Genomic DNA, 18,188 nt, shown 5'->3' on the forward strand with positions numbered 1-18,188 from the left:
ATAGGTCCAATTAAAACAATGACTTCATTTACAGCGGGACGAGAGCCGGCCCTATTTATTGGGAGCCGGAGTAATTGAGTTCTGGGCACTTGGACCGTTAACTCCCTCCTGCCTCCTGAGAGCCACTTCAGTTTAAAGGATTGAGGAAGTTTCTGAACACTAGAGGGCGAATGTTTGAGGCTCACGGGAAAACAAATCTAAACACTATTATGAGTGTTTAATCAGAGAATTACAATTTTTGAGTTGACCGCTCCCAACTTAAGAGTTACTGTTAAGTTCTGAGAGGGAATAAAAAGCCACTCTCTACTCTTCTTTCACCCGCACGTGTCTGTTTTAAGGGATTTATGGGTTAAGGAATGAGCTCTTCTCCGTAAGCTTCTCTCCACATGATGGGATCAATGTCGTTAGCCGCGAGATGACGAAGCGGTAGAACATCTCTCCGCGGTCCGGCTGCAGATTGCCACAGGGGCCGTCAACCGATCAATAGCGACAGAGGCGAGCGATTGACTGACGCCGCCCTTTTCCAGGGAAAAGAGGAATGGTGGAGAGAGTTGAAAATGTTGAAATAATGGGCCTTGGAGGCTTTGAGAGCGGGGCGAGTGCCGGCCTGTGGAGGAGAGTGATGGGCGAATTAGGGGCGGCTTGGGTTAGCGATTCCATACACACTCTCATGAGGGGTAATGAAGTGCACTACTTTACCCATCTGGCTATGGACTGAACTGGTGCTTTTTGCTGTAGGTCTTTCTCCATCATACATGAATTCCCCCTAACCTTTTCCACTTCTTTGTAATTTCAGTGGCTCAGAAAATAGTTGCGACCCGGAAGAAACAGCAACTGTCAATCGGACCCTGTAAGTCACTGCCCAATTCTCCAAGCCACTCCTCCGTCTCCGCAGCGCCTGTGTCCGCAGTGCATATCAGCCAGGTGAGTCTCACACACTTACAACACAGTGAAAAATCTTTTAGCTCGTTATGTAGAGCTCATTTTAGTTTGTTCCCCAAAAGCACCTCTTTGTCTCAACCCAAACAGTGTTTTTTTCCCCCCGCAGACAGTAATCCTCTTCCACATGGCTCAATCCTCATTGGTTTCTCATTAGCAGTGTACAAGTGAGCCTGTGTTTGTGCAGCCAAGCTTAGAGAGGCTTAGAGAAGCTCAGAAAAACAGAAGGCTTGTGGCGTTTCTTTGTAACGTGAGATTATTATCATTTGTTTAATGTGTGTGTTGCAGACCAGTAATGGTGGAGGCAGTTTGAGCGATTACTCTTCTTCCGTGCCATCCACTCCCAGTACCAGTCAGAAGGAACTACGTATCGATGTACCCCAAACCGCCAACACCCCTACGCCTGTCCGCAAACAGTCCAAACGGCGCTCCAACCTCTTTACGGTCAGTCTGTTCTCCTAGGCATGATTGTAATTGTTAATTAGTAATGTCATAATTAAAATAACCACAGCAACAGCAGTCAGTTTAAAGAAGTTTGTTTCTTATCATACCAAATGAATACAACACATTAAATGAATATATATATTTAAAAAAAATTATTGGAAAAATCTGTATTTATATTTTTGTACTTATACCGTTCATAAGTTTGGGGTATATTAGCTTGAATATTATTTAATTCTATTAATTTCAAATTTCCAAGTGTCTTATATTGTCATATACTCACAGTAGTGCACATCCTGTACTTGTACCACATCATGGCTTTCAAAAAGTTGTGGGGGTGGGGTCACGACAAGGTCAAGATGACCCCTCCCACACCCCCTTGACTTTTGAAGTCATGTATGTGCCCTGCACTCCAAACTGGATCTAGTCTGAAGTCAGGCTCAATTAGCAGCTAACTTGCCTTTGACTAAAATGATGTGTCTTCTCCCCCACAGTCTCGGAAGGGAAGCGAACCAGACAGGGAGAAGAAAGGGATGGATGGCCGCGCAGACAGCATTGGAAGTGGCCGCGCTATCCCAATTAAACAGGTAGGGTCTGGCCGGCCGTCTGGACTGGTATAATTGGAGTCCAACAGCGGTGTATTGTGGACGAAGGGGCCTCAGATCAGTACTCAGACCCGCGCAAAGCCCGTTTGATGCCATCTCCTTGATTAACAGTGAAAGCACGCACTTGACATCAATTAGAGCCAGGCTCTCCCGTGTGCTGAAATGAGATCATTAGGATAAGAAGTGGGAAGGGATTTTTCTCTCCTCAACACCCCCCTCCCCCCCCAGCCAAATCCCCTACCACATCTCAGTCTCCCACCTTCTTTTTCCCTGACAAAAGAGGGGATAGGAAAAAAGCTAAGAGGGCCCTAATGAAGTGCAGTCTACGAATCTGCATATGGGCCCGTATTTCCCATCAGCCTGGGTCATGAATAAGCTGTGTGTGTGGGGAGGGGTGATGTGAAGAAGACCCCTTCCACTGCACTGTGGGAGAGATTGTTTGACTTGGCCTTAATTTGTCACAAACAAGAGTGCATAGCGAGAGAGTAAAGGAGAGTGCTAGCTAGCGTGGGGATGGGGGGGCGAGATCATCCTCGGCGCATCTCAGCTGGAGTGAAAGAATCAGGTAATTAGCGGCACTAATCGTGCCCTCTCATGTCAGCGCCGTGGCCTTGTTTGTAATTTTCTAATGAACAAATTGCATCTCTGATTAAAGCTGCCTTTAAGTGAGATCTGTGTTTATTAGTGTGCCACAGTGGAGCAACGTTTCCGTCGCCCACCGTGCAGCGCAGCTGGCGTTCAAGAGCGTAGCTGCAGACCTTTTGGATGTGTGGGATGCATTCGAAAGGTTCACTAGGTTCGCATTGAGAGGTTCCATAGGAGGCAAAGACATTTATACAAGACACCGAGGCAATAATCAACCCACTTTCCTGCAAATTAAATGGGAAAATACATTGCATCTTGGCTGGCATTTATATGTGGCATCATAATTTTAAAATCCTGCTTAGGACGATCATAATACAGACGTCAAAATATGAGCTATGAATCAATTAAATTACATTAATTTCTTTGACCTTGCTATTAATTCAATTTAAAAAACAATAAAATGCAGCTCATATGTGTAGTCACTTACTGAACATACCTCTTCTATAATTCCTTTTTTTTTTAATTAAATAATTTAGATATTTGTGGGGTCAGAAATGTTAGGATGATATTACCATCCTGATATTATAATGACGAAACAAATAAAGTATAACAGTTTTTGAAAAGAAATAAGTAGCTAAGCATTATATTTTATTATTATTTTTTAGAGATATTATTTTACTAAAGATGATCCTAATATTTGAAAAATATTTGTCTGCAAAATCTAACATGCATGAATTAAACAGGAAATCCTATTATATTTCATATAATGCATCATATATAAATATCATATAAAGGACCCCTAAAGACCCTCATGCCGTAAGATGTTTACACTCATATTTATATACCGTCAGAAGTGTTTTTTAATTAATATTTTTATTCAGAAAAGATGCATTAAATTGATCAAAGGTAACAGTACATTTATAATGCTAGAAAAGATTTGCATTTAAAAATAAATTGTTCTTTCAGACTTTCTAATCACAAAATGCTTAAAAGTAATGTATTTGAGGTGTAAGGAAAATATGCCATAACATATTCACATAGTAATTCAGTTTGCTGTATAAATAAATTTACTTTCTTACAATATTTTTCAAAATTGTATGTAGCTAACATGAATACAAAGAGTACATTTCAAGAACTTGCCACGTGTTTTAAAATAGTTTTGTTTGTAAGATTTTTCTTTTTGTGTCTTTTATGTGTCGTTACAATAGACTTCATAGCCAAATTTAAGCTAAAGCAATTTCCTTTAGGGGTATAAATCAATTAAGCCTTCAGTTGCAACTTCCTTGGATTTGAGAAATAAGACACTACATTTACTCGCAGATTTATTGCTGATTTGTAAGGCAGAAACATGATCTTGAAAATACTTTTGGAGATTTTGTCCATTTCAAGCAGATGTATGCCTATTGTTACCTACATGGAAAATAGCTGCCTAGGAGCATTACCAAGATGGCCGCTGAGCGAATTGCCTGAAAGGGACTTTGGAGGTACTTCTTTTTCGAGGCACACAAGCGAGTGCTAATGTTGCCAGCAGTGATCTCTCACCTCCCGCGGCTCTATTTGCATAAATCCTGTTAAAGTCAGTGGCGGTTAATGAAGAAGAAATGAGGCTGGCCCGGCTACAGCGGTGCTGAGAGCAGGGCGCTGCGCTAGTGGCAGATGGGAAGGCTGAGCCGTAGCAGGCAGCTGTGCAGAGGAGAGAGCAGCATGCAGTTTTAACTATGATCTGACTCTCTTCCGACTGGGCTTGTGCTGCGGATAATTTGGATGTGCGATGCCAAGAGCGATCAAGAGGATAACGTGTGCTCTCAAGAGAGAACAACCATTTCTACTACTTTAGTGCACGTCATTTACATAGATTACATTGTGCGTTTACAATATTTACTTGATTACAGTAGAGAATTCTCATTTTGTTGTACTAGTTGTGTGCTCTAGGTATCGAAAGAAAATATTTACTTTTAATGTCAAGTATATTAGAGAGCCTTCAGTATAGTGAAACATCAGCGGATGGAGAGTGTGTCGTATGGGGGGGCCTGGCGCAGAGCCATATCTCTGAAGCATCTCTCAGCCTCTTGACACTGCAGGTACATAAATGAGGGATTAATTTCCCTGGTGTCAGACAGAGCCTGCCCCACACTTACTCGTACACGCACACACTTACACACACACTATTGTGCTGATCAGAAGCCCCATCGGTGCCCGTGTCCCTCATCTCATGAGGAGATCAATCAGCCAGCGCAATCAGAGCTCACCATTCTATGCAGTCCACAGTGTTTCAGTTCTCCCTACTGTCCTGTCGCTCACTCGCTAGTGCTTTAGAATCATGGTGGTGCAGATTTTTTTTGCATTTTCCTTGTTGACTTTTTGGAAATGTTGTGAAGTAACAGATTTAAGGATGGGGGGGGGATTTCAGGTAACTTTAGTATATGGACCAATTCTCACTATTAAAGGGGTCATATGATGCGATTAAAATTTTTCCTTTCTTGTTGGAGTGTTAAAATCTCTTTGTGCATAGTAGATCTGTAAAGTTGCAAAGACTAAAGTCTCAAATCCAAAGAGATATTCTTTATAAAAGTTAAGTTAAGACTCGTCCACACCCCGCTAAAACGGCTCATTCTTACACGCCCTCACATAACTACATCAGTATGTGGGAAGATTTGCATAACGCCGCCCAAATGTTCATGCAAAGAAAGAAGACATAACTTTTATCCCAAATATATACATAACTTTGGAGTCGCTGTGTGTTTCGGTGTGAAATGAAGCTACTTGTTTGGCCTTTCAAAAGACGACACGACTAGAAATCAGTGGTTAAGTTGTATTTAAACACTGTTCCAGAACAGCCAAACCCAAATATTTGGATGTATGCTGCACATTTTATGGACGATGAGGACTCTTTCCTGAACCGGTAGCCTGCAATGTATGTGGCAAAAGTAAGTACATTATTTATATTTAAATAATTTGCCAGTGAGGATACAAACGCGAGTTTTGAGCAGTGTAGAGTAGGCTTGTTTGTTGTTTCTCAGATCACAAATGCAGACGTGGTTTTATGTTTACGCAGCGCGATACGCAACACATAAAAATACAGTATGTGTCGTTATAATCAGTAATTATGTCCCCACTGGATACAACAAATGCCTCCTTTTGTAATGGATTTTATTGGTTTTGTCTCGTCTAGCGATGTCCGGATCACGAACAAATCTTTCTATTTAACCGGATTTTCTTAGTGAACCGAATCGTTTGAAACGGTTCGCGTTTCCAGTATGCACTAATCCACAAATTACTTATTCCATTTATAAATGTGCCTTACACTCCCTCTGACACTAAATACACCAATATCCTGAGTTATTCAGTTACTCAGAACAGTACATTGACTGAACTGCTAAAGAGAATTGATGATGGGATGTGCACGAATAGAGCAGCTGTACTGAGTCTCATGCTGCTGGCCTGGGAGATAGCATATGTTAAAGGGCGTAACATTTCTGTGACACACTTGAGGCACTTGGCCAATCAAAACGCACAGGATAGCTGGCAAATCAGAGCACATCTCGCTTTTTCAGAACGATGTCAAAATCGAGGAGAAACAATAATGTGCATTATATGGAAAATTATGTTTTTTTTTAAACCTTAAACCGCATAAATACATTGCACTGCACCAAATACACAAAATAACGTTCTTTTTAGCAGCACTATATGACCCCTTTAACTAGTTTCTTATTAGCATGCCTATTATTATCATATAGAAGCTGTCTATTAGTACTTAGTATAAAGCACATATTCTTCATGACCATATTCTACATCCCTAATCCTACACCATACCTAAACTTTACAACTACCTTACTAACTATAAATAAGCAGCAAATTAGGAGTTTATTGAGGCAAAATTCGTAGTTAATGGTTTGTTAATGGCAAAACTAAAGTGTGACCATTTTTATATACTGCAACTGGGATTTAAACTGTTATATGATGAACGTTTTTGCTCCGGTATCCAGGTAAAATGAAAAAAAAAAAAAAACTCATGCAGTTACATTGTACTTGTACTTAATGTGGACTCAGATATTTTTCTTAGATCACTTGTTAGTTGCAATCGTTTCAGTCTTCTTTTACTTTACTGTTTTTGTAACTTAATCAGAATGTATAAAAAAATAGCAATAATAATAATAAACAATATAAAATTAAATATAATATTATATTATTATATTGTGAAATACAGCTATTATTATTATAATGTAAAATAAATTGTAGTAAAAAAATTTTTTTTAATTACTATCGTTTTAATTCAACTTAAAGGTCCTATGACATGAAAATTTCACTTTCTGAGGTTTTTTAACATTAATATGAGTTCCCCTAGCCTGCATATGCTCCCCAAGTTTCTAGAAATTTGAATCGGTGTAAATTGAGATTTTTCTATCTTTCTCTGCCTTTGAGAAAATGGAAGGCTCAAACGGGCTGATCTTGAATCTCCTCGTTGTGACGTTGTAACGAGAATTGTTACCTCCCCTTTCTCTGCTTTGCCCGCCCAAATATTTACATATAATTCAGTCGCAATGTCAGCACAGGCATTTCAAACAGACTTCTATGATATGGATTTGACGGCACTGGCACAAACAGTGAGTAACAGTGTTCATTAATGCCTGATCTGTGATCAGTGATTTCTGACGGGTAGCTAATCATTCAAGTTCACACAGACTTTCTTTCTAAATCGTTTAATACTGTTTATGCATCAGTGAATCAAGCCAGTGACTAAACGATCAAATTCACGTTGTTTCTCTTAGTAGCATGAAACAAATATGTTATTTAAATTGTGATTTAACTACAGATAGCGATCAAAGAACGCTTGCTTTTATATATATATATATATATTTGAGAGGGGTTTCACATGTAATATGCATTTCAAATGCAAAGATGTCAGCCAATCACAACAGCTGTGGTTTACTCAGAGTCTCACAGCAGACACGCCCCTTCAAACAGAGCATTCAAGCCATTATTTCTAAATTTTAAATGTAAAAATCATACTAACAACATAAATACATCCAAGGAAACATTAAAAAGCATTTAAAGAAAAGGAAATAATTCATGTCATGGGACCTTTAATAAAGTTATTAAATCATTTACAAACACTGTAAAATAAATATCTAATTCAATGATTAAAAAAAGTCTTATTTTTCCATAGTGAAATTATACTGTTACAATGAAATTTATTTTGGTGTAGGATTGAACAAGACCTTTATGTTTCAATAATTATATCAAGCCATATCTCAATTTTGATTTTACTTGTATTAATTGTGCATTCCTTGTTGTTTTCTGAATTCTGTAGATTTCTCTGGTTGCCCATTCTGTGTGGGCCTGTCATTTTGTTCTTTAATCAAACTTAGTTTACTTTATAATATCAAGTTGAAACTCCTCATCAGAAAAGGGTGTATGGAGAGCAAAGCAGCCGCTGACCAGAATCCCTCCATCAGATCAGTGACTGCATCTGCTGCCGTGGCATTTCCCATCTAATTGGGTGCTACATTCAGGCGATGAGTGTTTCACCAACAGTATAAAAGCAGCCCAGGCACATCCCTTCACAGACAATAACGCAGCCGAGCAGTTTGTGCTCAGAGGCATGGGGCAGATCTTCGTTCAGGAATTGGATGTTAATTGATTTGATAATTCCCTGTGGTCTTTCCTCTTACGTGCTTGCGTCTCTCTCAATCTGCCTCCTCGCATCTCACTGGCCACAGCAGGCTGCTGGGCGTTAGACCTGCTCTCCGATTAGCGTGTGTGGGCATGTTCACTTCCCAGTCTACCTGCATCACATTAACACCTCTACACTGGCCTCTTTTGGTCCAGGAAAGTGGATTTTACAGATTTCAATGGAAATCCCCTCGCTCATGGCACAGCATTAATGAATTGGCCTGAACTCTTGTGCACTGGCTCTCAGCTGCACATCATTGCCGGCTCCGCTGTTGATGAAGAACGTTAACTTGTAATCTCTTTGGCAGATGTCTGAGTGCATTAGATTTATCGCTCAGCTGTTCCTTGAAGGTATGGCCATAATTGTTAGTGAGTTACTCACACAAGAATGAGTCCTGAACAAAATCGATTGCTCTTGATGCTTTGGATTTTCTGGATTTTCAACACTCTTAACAAATAAAGTCTACAAAAGGGGGTTTTCGCAATGATGCATAGAAGAATAATTTTGGGTTTTTCAAAGAAACTTACAGTGAACAGTTTTTGTTTTAAAGGGATACCCAAAAAGGAAAATCTGTATTAAATTACTCTCCCTCATGTCATTCCAAACCCATAAGACCTTCATTGCTCTTTGGATCATATTTTATTAAATCCAAGAGCTTGCTGACCCTGCATAGACCGCAAGGGTGGTACCACGATCAAGGTCCAGAAACGTAGCAAAGACATCATCCATAAAATAGTCCATGTGACATCAGGGGTTCAACAATAATTTTACGAAGCTATGAGAATACTTTTTGTGAGCAAAGAAAACTAAAATAACGACTTAACTCAACAATTCTTCTCCTCCTCATTCCCTATGCTGTGGTGCGCTGCCATTATTGGAGAGAGTATCACGACGCATGCGCTTGCTTCCACTTCATGTAAACAACGCATGCACATGGTGCTGCTGCTTACATTGAACATGCACATGCGTCAGCACGTGTATGCATTGTTTACATGAAGCAGAAGCGCATACATCAGGATACCTTGTCTATAATGACCGCATATGGGATGATCAGAAGAATTGTAGAAAAGCCTTTATTTTTGTTGCACAAAATATTCTCATAGCTTTGTAAAATTATTATTGAACCCCTTATGCCACATGGACTATTTTACCAATGTCCTTTTGCTATGTTTCTGGACCTTGATCATGGTAGGATCTGGTAAATGCTGACTATGTAGCATCAGGGAGCTCTCGGATTTAATGAAAAAAAATCGTCATTTCTATTCCAAAGATGAAAAAATGCCGCGTTTCCACCTAAATTACCCGGAACATTTGTACCAGGAACTTTTTTCCCCCCAGACCCATTGCTTTCTGTATTTCCACCACGGTCTAAAGTACCGGGAAGATTAGGCAAATAGTCTGGTGACGTAGGTCTGCGCACGTTTCTCAATACAAAGAACGCTGATTTTGGACTTTGCGCATTCAAATCGGGAGTGTGATGTCCGCGTTCATTTAATCCGGTAATTCTGTAGACAGCAGTGTACTTGATCACATCAGTCAGGTCGCCTTGGCTACCGCAATTTTCCTCACTGTATATTTACAATAAAACTAAATAGGACATCAAATACCACTACCTACTTTCGTTTTCATTTGAACATAATATTAGCAACAGAAATGTACTTAGTTCAGGGAAATGTGTGTATAGCCTGTACAGCCATTACAATGAAACAAAATATTATATCAGTTTGCCTTTTTTATTTTCATTTTAACATATAGATAAATTGAATACAGACCAAAGATTACCTGTTAGATTTGTCCAAAACGAATTATATTTTATGTTTAACCACCAGTGTTTGGAATAATGCCATTTAAAAGAACGGCGTTAGGTAACGACGTTATTTTTTCAGTAACGGGGTAATCTAATTAATTACTTTTCCCGTCGTTACAACGCCGTTAACATTACTGGATGTTAAATGTGGTGCGTTACTATGCATTGATTTAATAAACTATGCAATCCGGACGCACCTCTGTCTCACATAGCGAGTGAGCAGGTGGGTTAATAACGAGATAAGCGATTATGATTGGCTAAGGCAGAGTCATGTGTTTCATGGTAGCCAATCAGAGCCACTGTTTTTACGCCAGCGGCGCCAAACAAACACACACGCACGCACGCACGCAACAACTAAACAGAGATTCGCAGCAGAGATGGCGAGTTAGGAGCAATCCGATGAAAAGTTGCCATTTTCAAGGTGGCGATATAAGCAAATTAATTGTGGTAAAAGGCAAGAACGTGCATGTAATGTGTACATTATGTCCAGGAGCGAAGACTTTGTCGACATCCGTTGTAAGCAACTCTAATTTAATGAAGCATCTCACAACGACACGCGCATCTACAAAGCTAGTGGCCAAAAACACTTTTCTTACAAAGATAATACTTGAAGTGCAGGATAAACTCTTGTTGTCTTTTGATGTGCAATAAATATAGAAAGTTATGTACGAACACCTGTCTGTACTCATTTCGACTGACTTGTTAAAACTGCTCAAAAAATACAAATTCTTTGACATATAGCAAATTTTTTTTTTAAACAGTAACGCAAATAGTTACTTTCCCTGGTAACGAGTTACTTTTATTATAGAGTAAATTAGAGTAATTTATTATAGGCGGATACATAAGCACTGGAGCTCACCATCTGCGAGATCGGCGAAACACATATTTAAATAAGCGTTGTCTTTATAAATAAACCACAGATTTGAGTTTTAAACAGCTACATTGTGGCCTGAAATACTTTTCAAAATACATTTCATGACACAATAACAGTAATATTTTGAAAATGGTAGAAATCACAATGCTGTGTGAACTCATCCAATCAACATGTTTAGTGCCCAAGTCCCGCCCTGAGAGTTCCAGAACTTTGTAAAAGAACTACCACGCCAGCAGGGCCTTTCTGAGGTGCAGTTTTTACCTGGAACATTATTGAGTTCCTGGGTAAAGTTCCTGCGGTGGAAACGCGGCTAAAGGTCTTATGGGTTTGGAATGACATGGGGGTAAGTAATTACTGACAATTTTTGGATGGACTATCCCTTTAAGGCAATGACATATATTCTTCAAGTGAAAAAGTAAAATGAACTGGTGTGACATCATAATATGTAATGATTATATGTTTTGATGGCTAATTGGCTACAGTCTCATTTATTAACTACATTCTCATTAGTGATCGACCGATATATCGGCCGATATTTAAATTTTTGACAGTGCTGAGAACAGCAGCCAGCGCCTGAACACACAGCGCTCATATTCTCCTTCTTGTTTACCGTCGACATTAACAATTTTGTCCACAGACAGAAGTCTGTCTAATAATCGAATAGAACTGTTAGACAAAGGAATTAAAATGTATGCAAAAAAGTATTTTTATATTGTTAGTAATAGACAGGCAAACATTATAATACTTTCTCGTTTGCCATCAGCATTCAACAAATATGCATTTACATAATTTAAAACAAATCTTTGAATGACTAATGAACATGTAATTTCAAAAACCTTGCAAACTTAGTCAAATCCAACTGAGGGATCTTATGAAGTGCACATTTTGTATCCGCCATGATCACCATGCACACAATCACCCAATATACACAAACTTCCCAAAACGCTGAGTGCCCTGTTAGTTACAGTGTTTACTTCCTTTTATTATAATTCAATAAAATATATGTTTATTTGTGGAAAATACTTTATTTAAAGTATAAGAATGTTTTTTTACACATTTATTTTCAAATTAATTAATTTTCAAATGATTTCTAATATATATATATATATATACAATTATATCTGCTTTATATCGGGCATCGGCCTCCCTGCTTTCCAAGATAGCAACATTGTCTTCGACTGTCAAAAAACTAATATCAGTCGACCAGTCTCATTCATACATTTTCATACAATCTGCTTTTGTCCACGGGGCAGTTATGTTTCTTGGGTTGACCTTCTTGCTTTTTAAAAAAAAATCTATGTATACTTTATCTAAAAGTATGATTTTGTACAGTTTCATAAAGGGGACAGCACATATTCGCATATTCATCTAAATGCTGCTCCCAGCAGTGTTGTTGTTGTCGGAATATTCTCTAACACAATACCTGCTCAGGCATTTTAAACTTACCCCTAAGCGAACAACAAACAAGAACTGTGCTGTGAGTATATTGGGGCCGTAAGTGTAAAGTTAAGTGTTACGTTTTTTTTTAACTAGAGAACCTTTTGTGCCTTTGAAAAGTTCCATGTATGTTAAAGGTTCTTCATAGAACCATAGATGTCAATAACAAACCTTTTTTATTTTTTTTTATGAGTGAAGAACACCTTGGTCGATTTTTGTGGGCGTTACTTCAGAACCTTGTTCTTCTTTTTTATCACAGAAATTCACAAAGACATAAAACAGGCATGAACTAATTCAGTTGTCTTTTTACTCTGTATGTGCACATGTTAGTTTTATTCTTTTTTTAGACCTTGTCGCAGTTTATTTGCCATTCGCTGTGATCTCATTACGAAGGTTATTGTCCTGACTCCTGAGCTGAAGGTTACGCTCTCAACATGGCTCTCAGCTACAATAAAACCTTTGTAAAAACGCCTTCATTAGAACATGCTCCTCATTAAAACACGCAGACGGCTCGGTGGACAGTAATGAGGCTGGGGTGGGCTTGCACTCTCCAGCAATTAGATGGCTAAAGAGGAGCGTTTTCACCGCTGTCTCCCTGTGGAGGGCTTCAAACCAGCCTCTCTGAGCCCTCAGAGTGGGTGTAGGAAGGTCAGATATGTCACCTGAATTTGCCATGACAACTCTTGCCTCTGCCAATCACAGGCTCCTTTGACCCTTTGCCTTGTTCTTAATATGACTGTTTGTTCAATCATCGCAGTGATCCCGGTTGTTTTGACATCTATGGTATATTATGACTATATTATGTTGTTTGTTTTGACTGGTGGTCATTTTAATGGCTGTTAGTGTTTTTTTTTTTTTTTATGGCTCATTTAAATTTGTCAGAGGTCACACTAAACAGTGATTATTATGCTGAAACTATGCGAGCTCTTTTGTTTGTCTGTAAAAATAGTTTAGTTTGATAGTTGTTTATAGATTTGTTCAGAAACTAATGTTACTCTAATGATCGGCAGCTTTGTTTACTGACCCTGTGCAGCCCGGAGTCTGCCGACATCTGTTCCACATTGTTAATTAGCCGATTACCGTGCACGCACACATCTTTGTTAACTATGTGGAAAGGGATTTTGACACAAGTTTAATACAAATTAATTTTCAAAAGTAAGGCTCTAGAAGATGGATGCAGTAAGACTAATGTCTGCAGAAGAGCCATCTTCATTTCAGTGTTGTACCTACTGGTTTGTGGTATAAAATTTTAGTGCAGTTGTACCATTTTTTTTTTTTTACAATTTCAGTTCTGAATAATGATTCTCGCAGAAAAAAATTTAATAATAAATCATACTAAACAAACAAAAACGGCAATACACTTAATTTGCTTATTATTTGTATAAAATACTAATGACAAAACTGTACACCAGTCAGTTTCTTGATTGAATTCTCCCAAAGTATTTATATTAAGCGTAGTGTGTTGTTTGATTCACTGAAAAGAACTGGATCATAGAAGTAATTTGTTCAGGAATCAGACAGTGTTTTTGATTCATTTAAAAGAATTTGCTTATAGAGTCAGTTAGGAATTGTTTTCCTGAATGAAATAACCAGACTACGCTGGTTGTGCTGTAAGGTTTTGAATCTCTAGTAAGAACATAATGGTCATTTGTTCAGGAATCACTGATTGCAAATATTTTAAAAAGACGAAGAACCAGTTCTGAATAAAACTATAGTTTTTAATGTTTTATTTTGCTGGCCATAGCAACTATTATTGTCTTTGATTTTCATCAAAGTTTTTTTTGACTATCCACTTGTCATCCTAGCCAATGTGTTCTCAAAGCTCAAAATATAAAATGTTTCCCTGTTTGGTGGTGCAGAGTGAAACTCTTCACACATTACATTTTACTGTGCATTGCTCTCTTAAAATTTCCGTTTAAGAAATACAATGGCACTGAAACTTCTCTCCTCATCATAAAGGGAAATTAGTATCATGGTTGTAATTGCATGTTCTGGTGCGTAGATGAGCACTGAGCTGTGCACATTTGACGAAGTTCTGCCCCCTCAGAGCAGGGGTGCTTTGTAAGGAGTTAAATTGGATGGTTAATTCGGGTGTTATTTACCCTGTAATTCATTAGCTTGGCCCTGCCATTGGCAGCGGGCAGGCTGTAATTTCACGCTTCGCAATAAAAGATGTCTCATAATCTGCTTCATTTAGCACCGAAAGAATTTAATGAAATTAACTGCAGCCCTAATTAAGACGGTGAATATTAAAGACCTGCTATCAAGCCTTTAACGAGTGTGACATGATCCGCCTTCTGTGGGATTGGAAAAATATCATTTCCCAGGGAAAGGTTGTCGCTGCTCCGAGCCATTTTGGCCAAGATGGCATTTTTGTCATGCACACTAACCTCCTGCAAATTAGATTTTTTTTTTTTCTTTCCCTGTATAATTTTAGCTTGAAAATAATTTAACCAAATATACAAACATCAATCAGGGCTCTCTGTTTAGATTTGGCTAATCTCTTGTTGCCAGTATCCACTGGCTTCGATTGGTTTAAGCTTTCAGGGGAGTGTTGAAACCACTCATTAAGCCTCTTGATGACCTTGACGTGTTATTGTTTAAAACTGAGAGCCACCATGAACCTCACATTAACGTCTTTACTGTCTGTTCATCAAACTTGGTCTCCCAAGCGTCATTTAACATGACCAGGTGTAGGGGTGCTCTGATCAGGATTTTTGAGACCCATCACCTGATTTTGTGAGCTGTATGTGAGGTCATGTGTGGTATAGAAGCAGCACAGACTGTACTTTCACACAGGAGTCTGCTCTTGATCCATGGCTGTTTACCACAAACACAACATTTATCCATTATTTTGATTTTAAATCCAAACATTGTTACTTAAAATGCTTTTTCATGATATTTTTTTTTACACAATACAGTAATAAAATCATCAGTTATTAAATGCTTTTTACTTTTGCATTTACTTTTAGATTTATATATTAAGTTGCTAAAACAAATCATTTAAACTACTTTTCTTACGTTATCACAAACATTCTAAATTAGAACGTGCCATTGACAGAAACAATCAGCTCTGCTCTACTGCCTTTTCTTTTGCATTTAAATCTTTATTGCAAGCAATCCTGTGGTTCATAAAGAACTTTAATTAAGAACTTTAAGAACTTAACAAATTATTGCCTAGTTTATCTAAAAGTGCTCTTTTACTTAACCAAGGGTGTTGCCAACACATAAGGTGTTGGCTGTGAAATTCAGTAGACTTTAATTACATGCATTTATGGTGTAATTACTACATTGTCAATGCATGTTCATATTTACCACAAACAATGTACTGTTACTTTAATTCAGCGCATGCAGTGCAGCAAAAATAAAAGAACTCTGTGCAAAAACTATCTCTGCACTGCTCCTACACACACTGCCAGACAACAACAGTGTGTACAGTGTGAACGCTTCAATCCAATAACATGAGTTCAGAAAAAATATGCAACACAGACTGGAGTAATGTGAACATGGCATTAATATGTGTGTGCACTGCGAGTGTGCATGAGCTGTCTTCAGGAAAGTGCGTGAGCATTGAATGGTTTAAACACTGGCACGAAAAAATGCAATTTATAAACCTTAGTGTTGATGCGACACTGCCTCGATAGTTCAAGTGACAATTCCTGTGTCGACTGTGCAGCATGCAGTTCGCTTATAGTGCAGATACATTGTGATTTGAAGCCATTTGAATTTTGAGAGAGAATTATAGAAAATTAGTTAATCAGTTATTTAACGAAGAAATATTAACCGTGCCTCACCTAAAGCAGTATGGTTATTTCACTCGTGCCGAACATAGAAAGTGCCGCTGGATATCATGCCAAGCTGCTTCATGGCAGGCTCGTCATCAGCTAGTGATCGCTTCTATGAGATCGGCCTTTTTAGAGGCCTTCTTCCACTCAATATATTCTCTATACAGAATAAATATGCTATATTACCGTATTTTCCAGACTATAAGTCACACTTTTTTTCATAGTTTGGCTGGTCCTTCGACTTCTAGTCAGGTGCGACTTATTTATCAAAATTAATTCGACATGAACTAAGAGACATGAACCAATAGAAAACATTAACGTATAGAGCCGCGAGAGGGCGCTCTATGCTGCTCAGTGTTCCTGTAGTCTACACTGAGCAGCATATAGCGCCCTCTCGCAGCTGTAGACGGTAATGTTTTCTCTTGGTGCTTGGTTCTAAATAAATGCGACTTATAGTCCGGTGCGACTTATATATGTTTTTTTCCTCGTCCTGACGTATTTTTGGACTGATGCGACTTTTACTCAGGTGTGACTTATAGTCCGAAAAATACGGTAGTAGTTAGAGGAATAATTTTCATCCTGTTTCATCTTTTTTATATTTCTGTAGTAACCTGCTAACACCAAACTAGAAAAAAAAACAGGTTCTGAAACGTAATATCTGAGATCATGTTGGTTTCTTATGATTTGAAAAAAAAACTTTTATACTCTTTCTGTAACCATCAAGTAAAAAGTAATAATATATTTCTGTACACTTTGAATACATGTGAAAAAGTAAAAGAGAATGTGTGCTAGAGCTGCCTGTCATTAAATGATAAATGTCTTTTGGGGAGGTGTGTCCTCTCACTGCCTGCACTGGCCAGATCAGATGGCCGTAGTGATATAAGACCTCCAGCTTTCACGCCATGTCACTCACATGGCCCCACTTCCCTCGTACACACACACGTACACAGTCACTCACATTGACAGGACCGGAGGTGAGCCAGTGTTGGGATGACACACTTAATTTAGCACCCTCCTCTCTGGAGTGCCCAAGAACAATAAGGCCAGCGTGGGCAAATACCCAACCTTTTGTTAAGCGGCTGTCCGGTGTGGGCTCATAGGAGACGGATCCTGTCCACCATACTGACTCTGTCCACACCCATGCCACAGTCCGCATTCATCTCCTGGTTAACCTCTCCTTTTGTTGTAGAAGAATGGAAGAAATGAGAAGAGCTGAAAGAAGAGGATAATGCACTGATAAGAGCACATCGGCACATCTTTTAATCGAAGAGTGCACAGATTAGAGGCTTTTGTTTGTTCGTGAAGTTTATTTGTAATTGACGCTTATCCTGTTCCAGCTATTTCCTTCCAGAAAAAAAGAGAATATAAATGTTCTGCCTTTGCTTTGTCCGTCTTACGTTGACTTGACAAAGCCAGCATATACTGATCTATTATTTTCTCTAATGCTGCCTCTAAAATTAGTACAATGAAAGTGGCCTAAAATGAGCAGAAGACAATAAAAAGGAACACATTCATGTAATTATAGTAGTAATATAAAAAGAAACCTTAAAAAGATAATCAAAATATATCTTAACTAGGATCAGAAGAGGCATATATGGTACTAGCAACCTTCACACTTATGTGTTCAAATGCTATCATGGGAAAAAAAAAAAATTCAAGTGGCTTTTTAACTAACCGAGCGTCAACAATGGCAGTCTGTTCCATAATTTAGGGGCATTTCATCTTAGACCGAGGAACAACAAGAAGTTTCTGTGATTGAGATCGTAGGGACCTTATTGGCTTTTGTTCCTGAATTAGTTTAGCAATATAAGATGGAGCCATGTAGAGATTTAAATACAAATAATAGAAATTAATCCTAAAAGAAATAGACAACCTATGCAATGATTTTAACTATGGAGTAATGAGATTTGTAAATTTGTACATTTGTAAAAAATGTAATTTACCTAAAGTGCATTCTTCATTTTGGACCATCTGCAGTCTGTCTTAAACTTTATTTTGCACACCACAATATAGCGAAATGCAGTAATCTGATCTTGAGACG

At 38.4% G+C, this 18,188-nt stretch overlaps 1 protein-coding gene across 4 annotated transcripts in view; it reads left to right on the plus strand.

The window, feature by feature from the left end:
* The window catches only part of agap1 (ArfGAP with GTPase domain, ankyrin repeat and PH domain 1), a 176,368-nt gene that overhangs the window by 109,197 nt on the left and 48,983 nt on the right, over window positions 1–18,188 (plus strand). For all 4 annotated transcript variants that reach the window (XM_052559007.1, XM_052559008.1, XM_052559006.1 and 1 more), the window contains 3 exons: window positions 797–924; window positions 1,228–1,383; window positions 1,875–1,967. In XM_052559007.1, coding sequence (XP_052414967.1) covers window positions 797–924; window positions 1,228–1,383; window positions 1,875–1,967 — 377 coding nt within the window. The remainder of the gene's footprint in view (window positions 1–796; window positions 925–1,227; window positions 1,384–1,874; window positions 1,968–18,188) is intronic.

Source organism: Carassius gibelio, chromosome B6, assembly GCF_023724105.1.
Source record: "Carassius gibelio isolate Cgi1373 ecotype wild population from Czech Republic chromosome B6, carGib1.2-hapl.c, whole genome shotgun sequence".
NCBI classification, from domain to species: Eukaryota; Metazoa; Chordata; class Actinopteri; order Cypriniformes; family Cyprinidae; genus Carassius; species Carassius gibelio.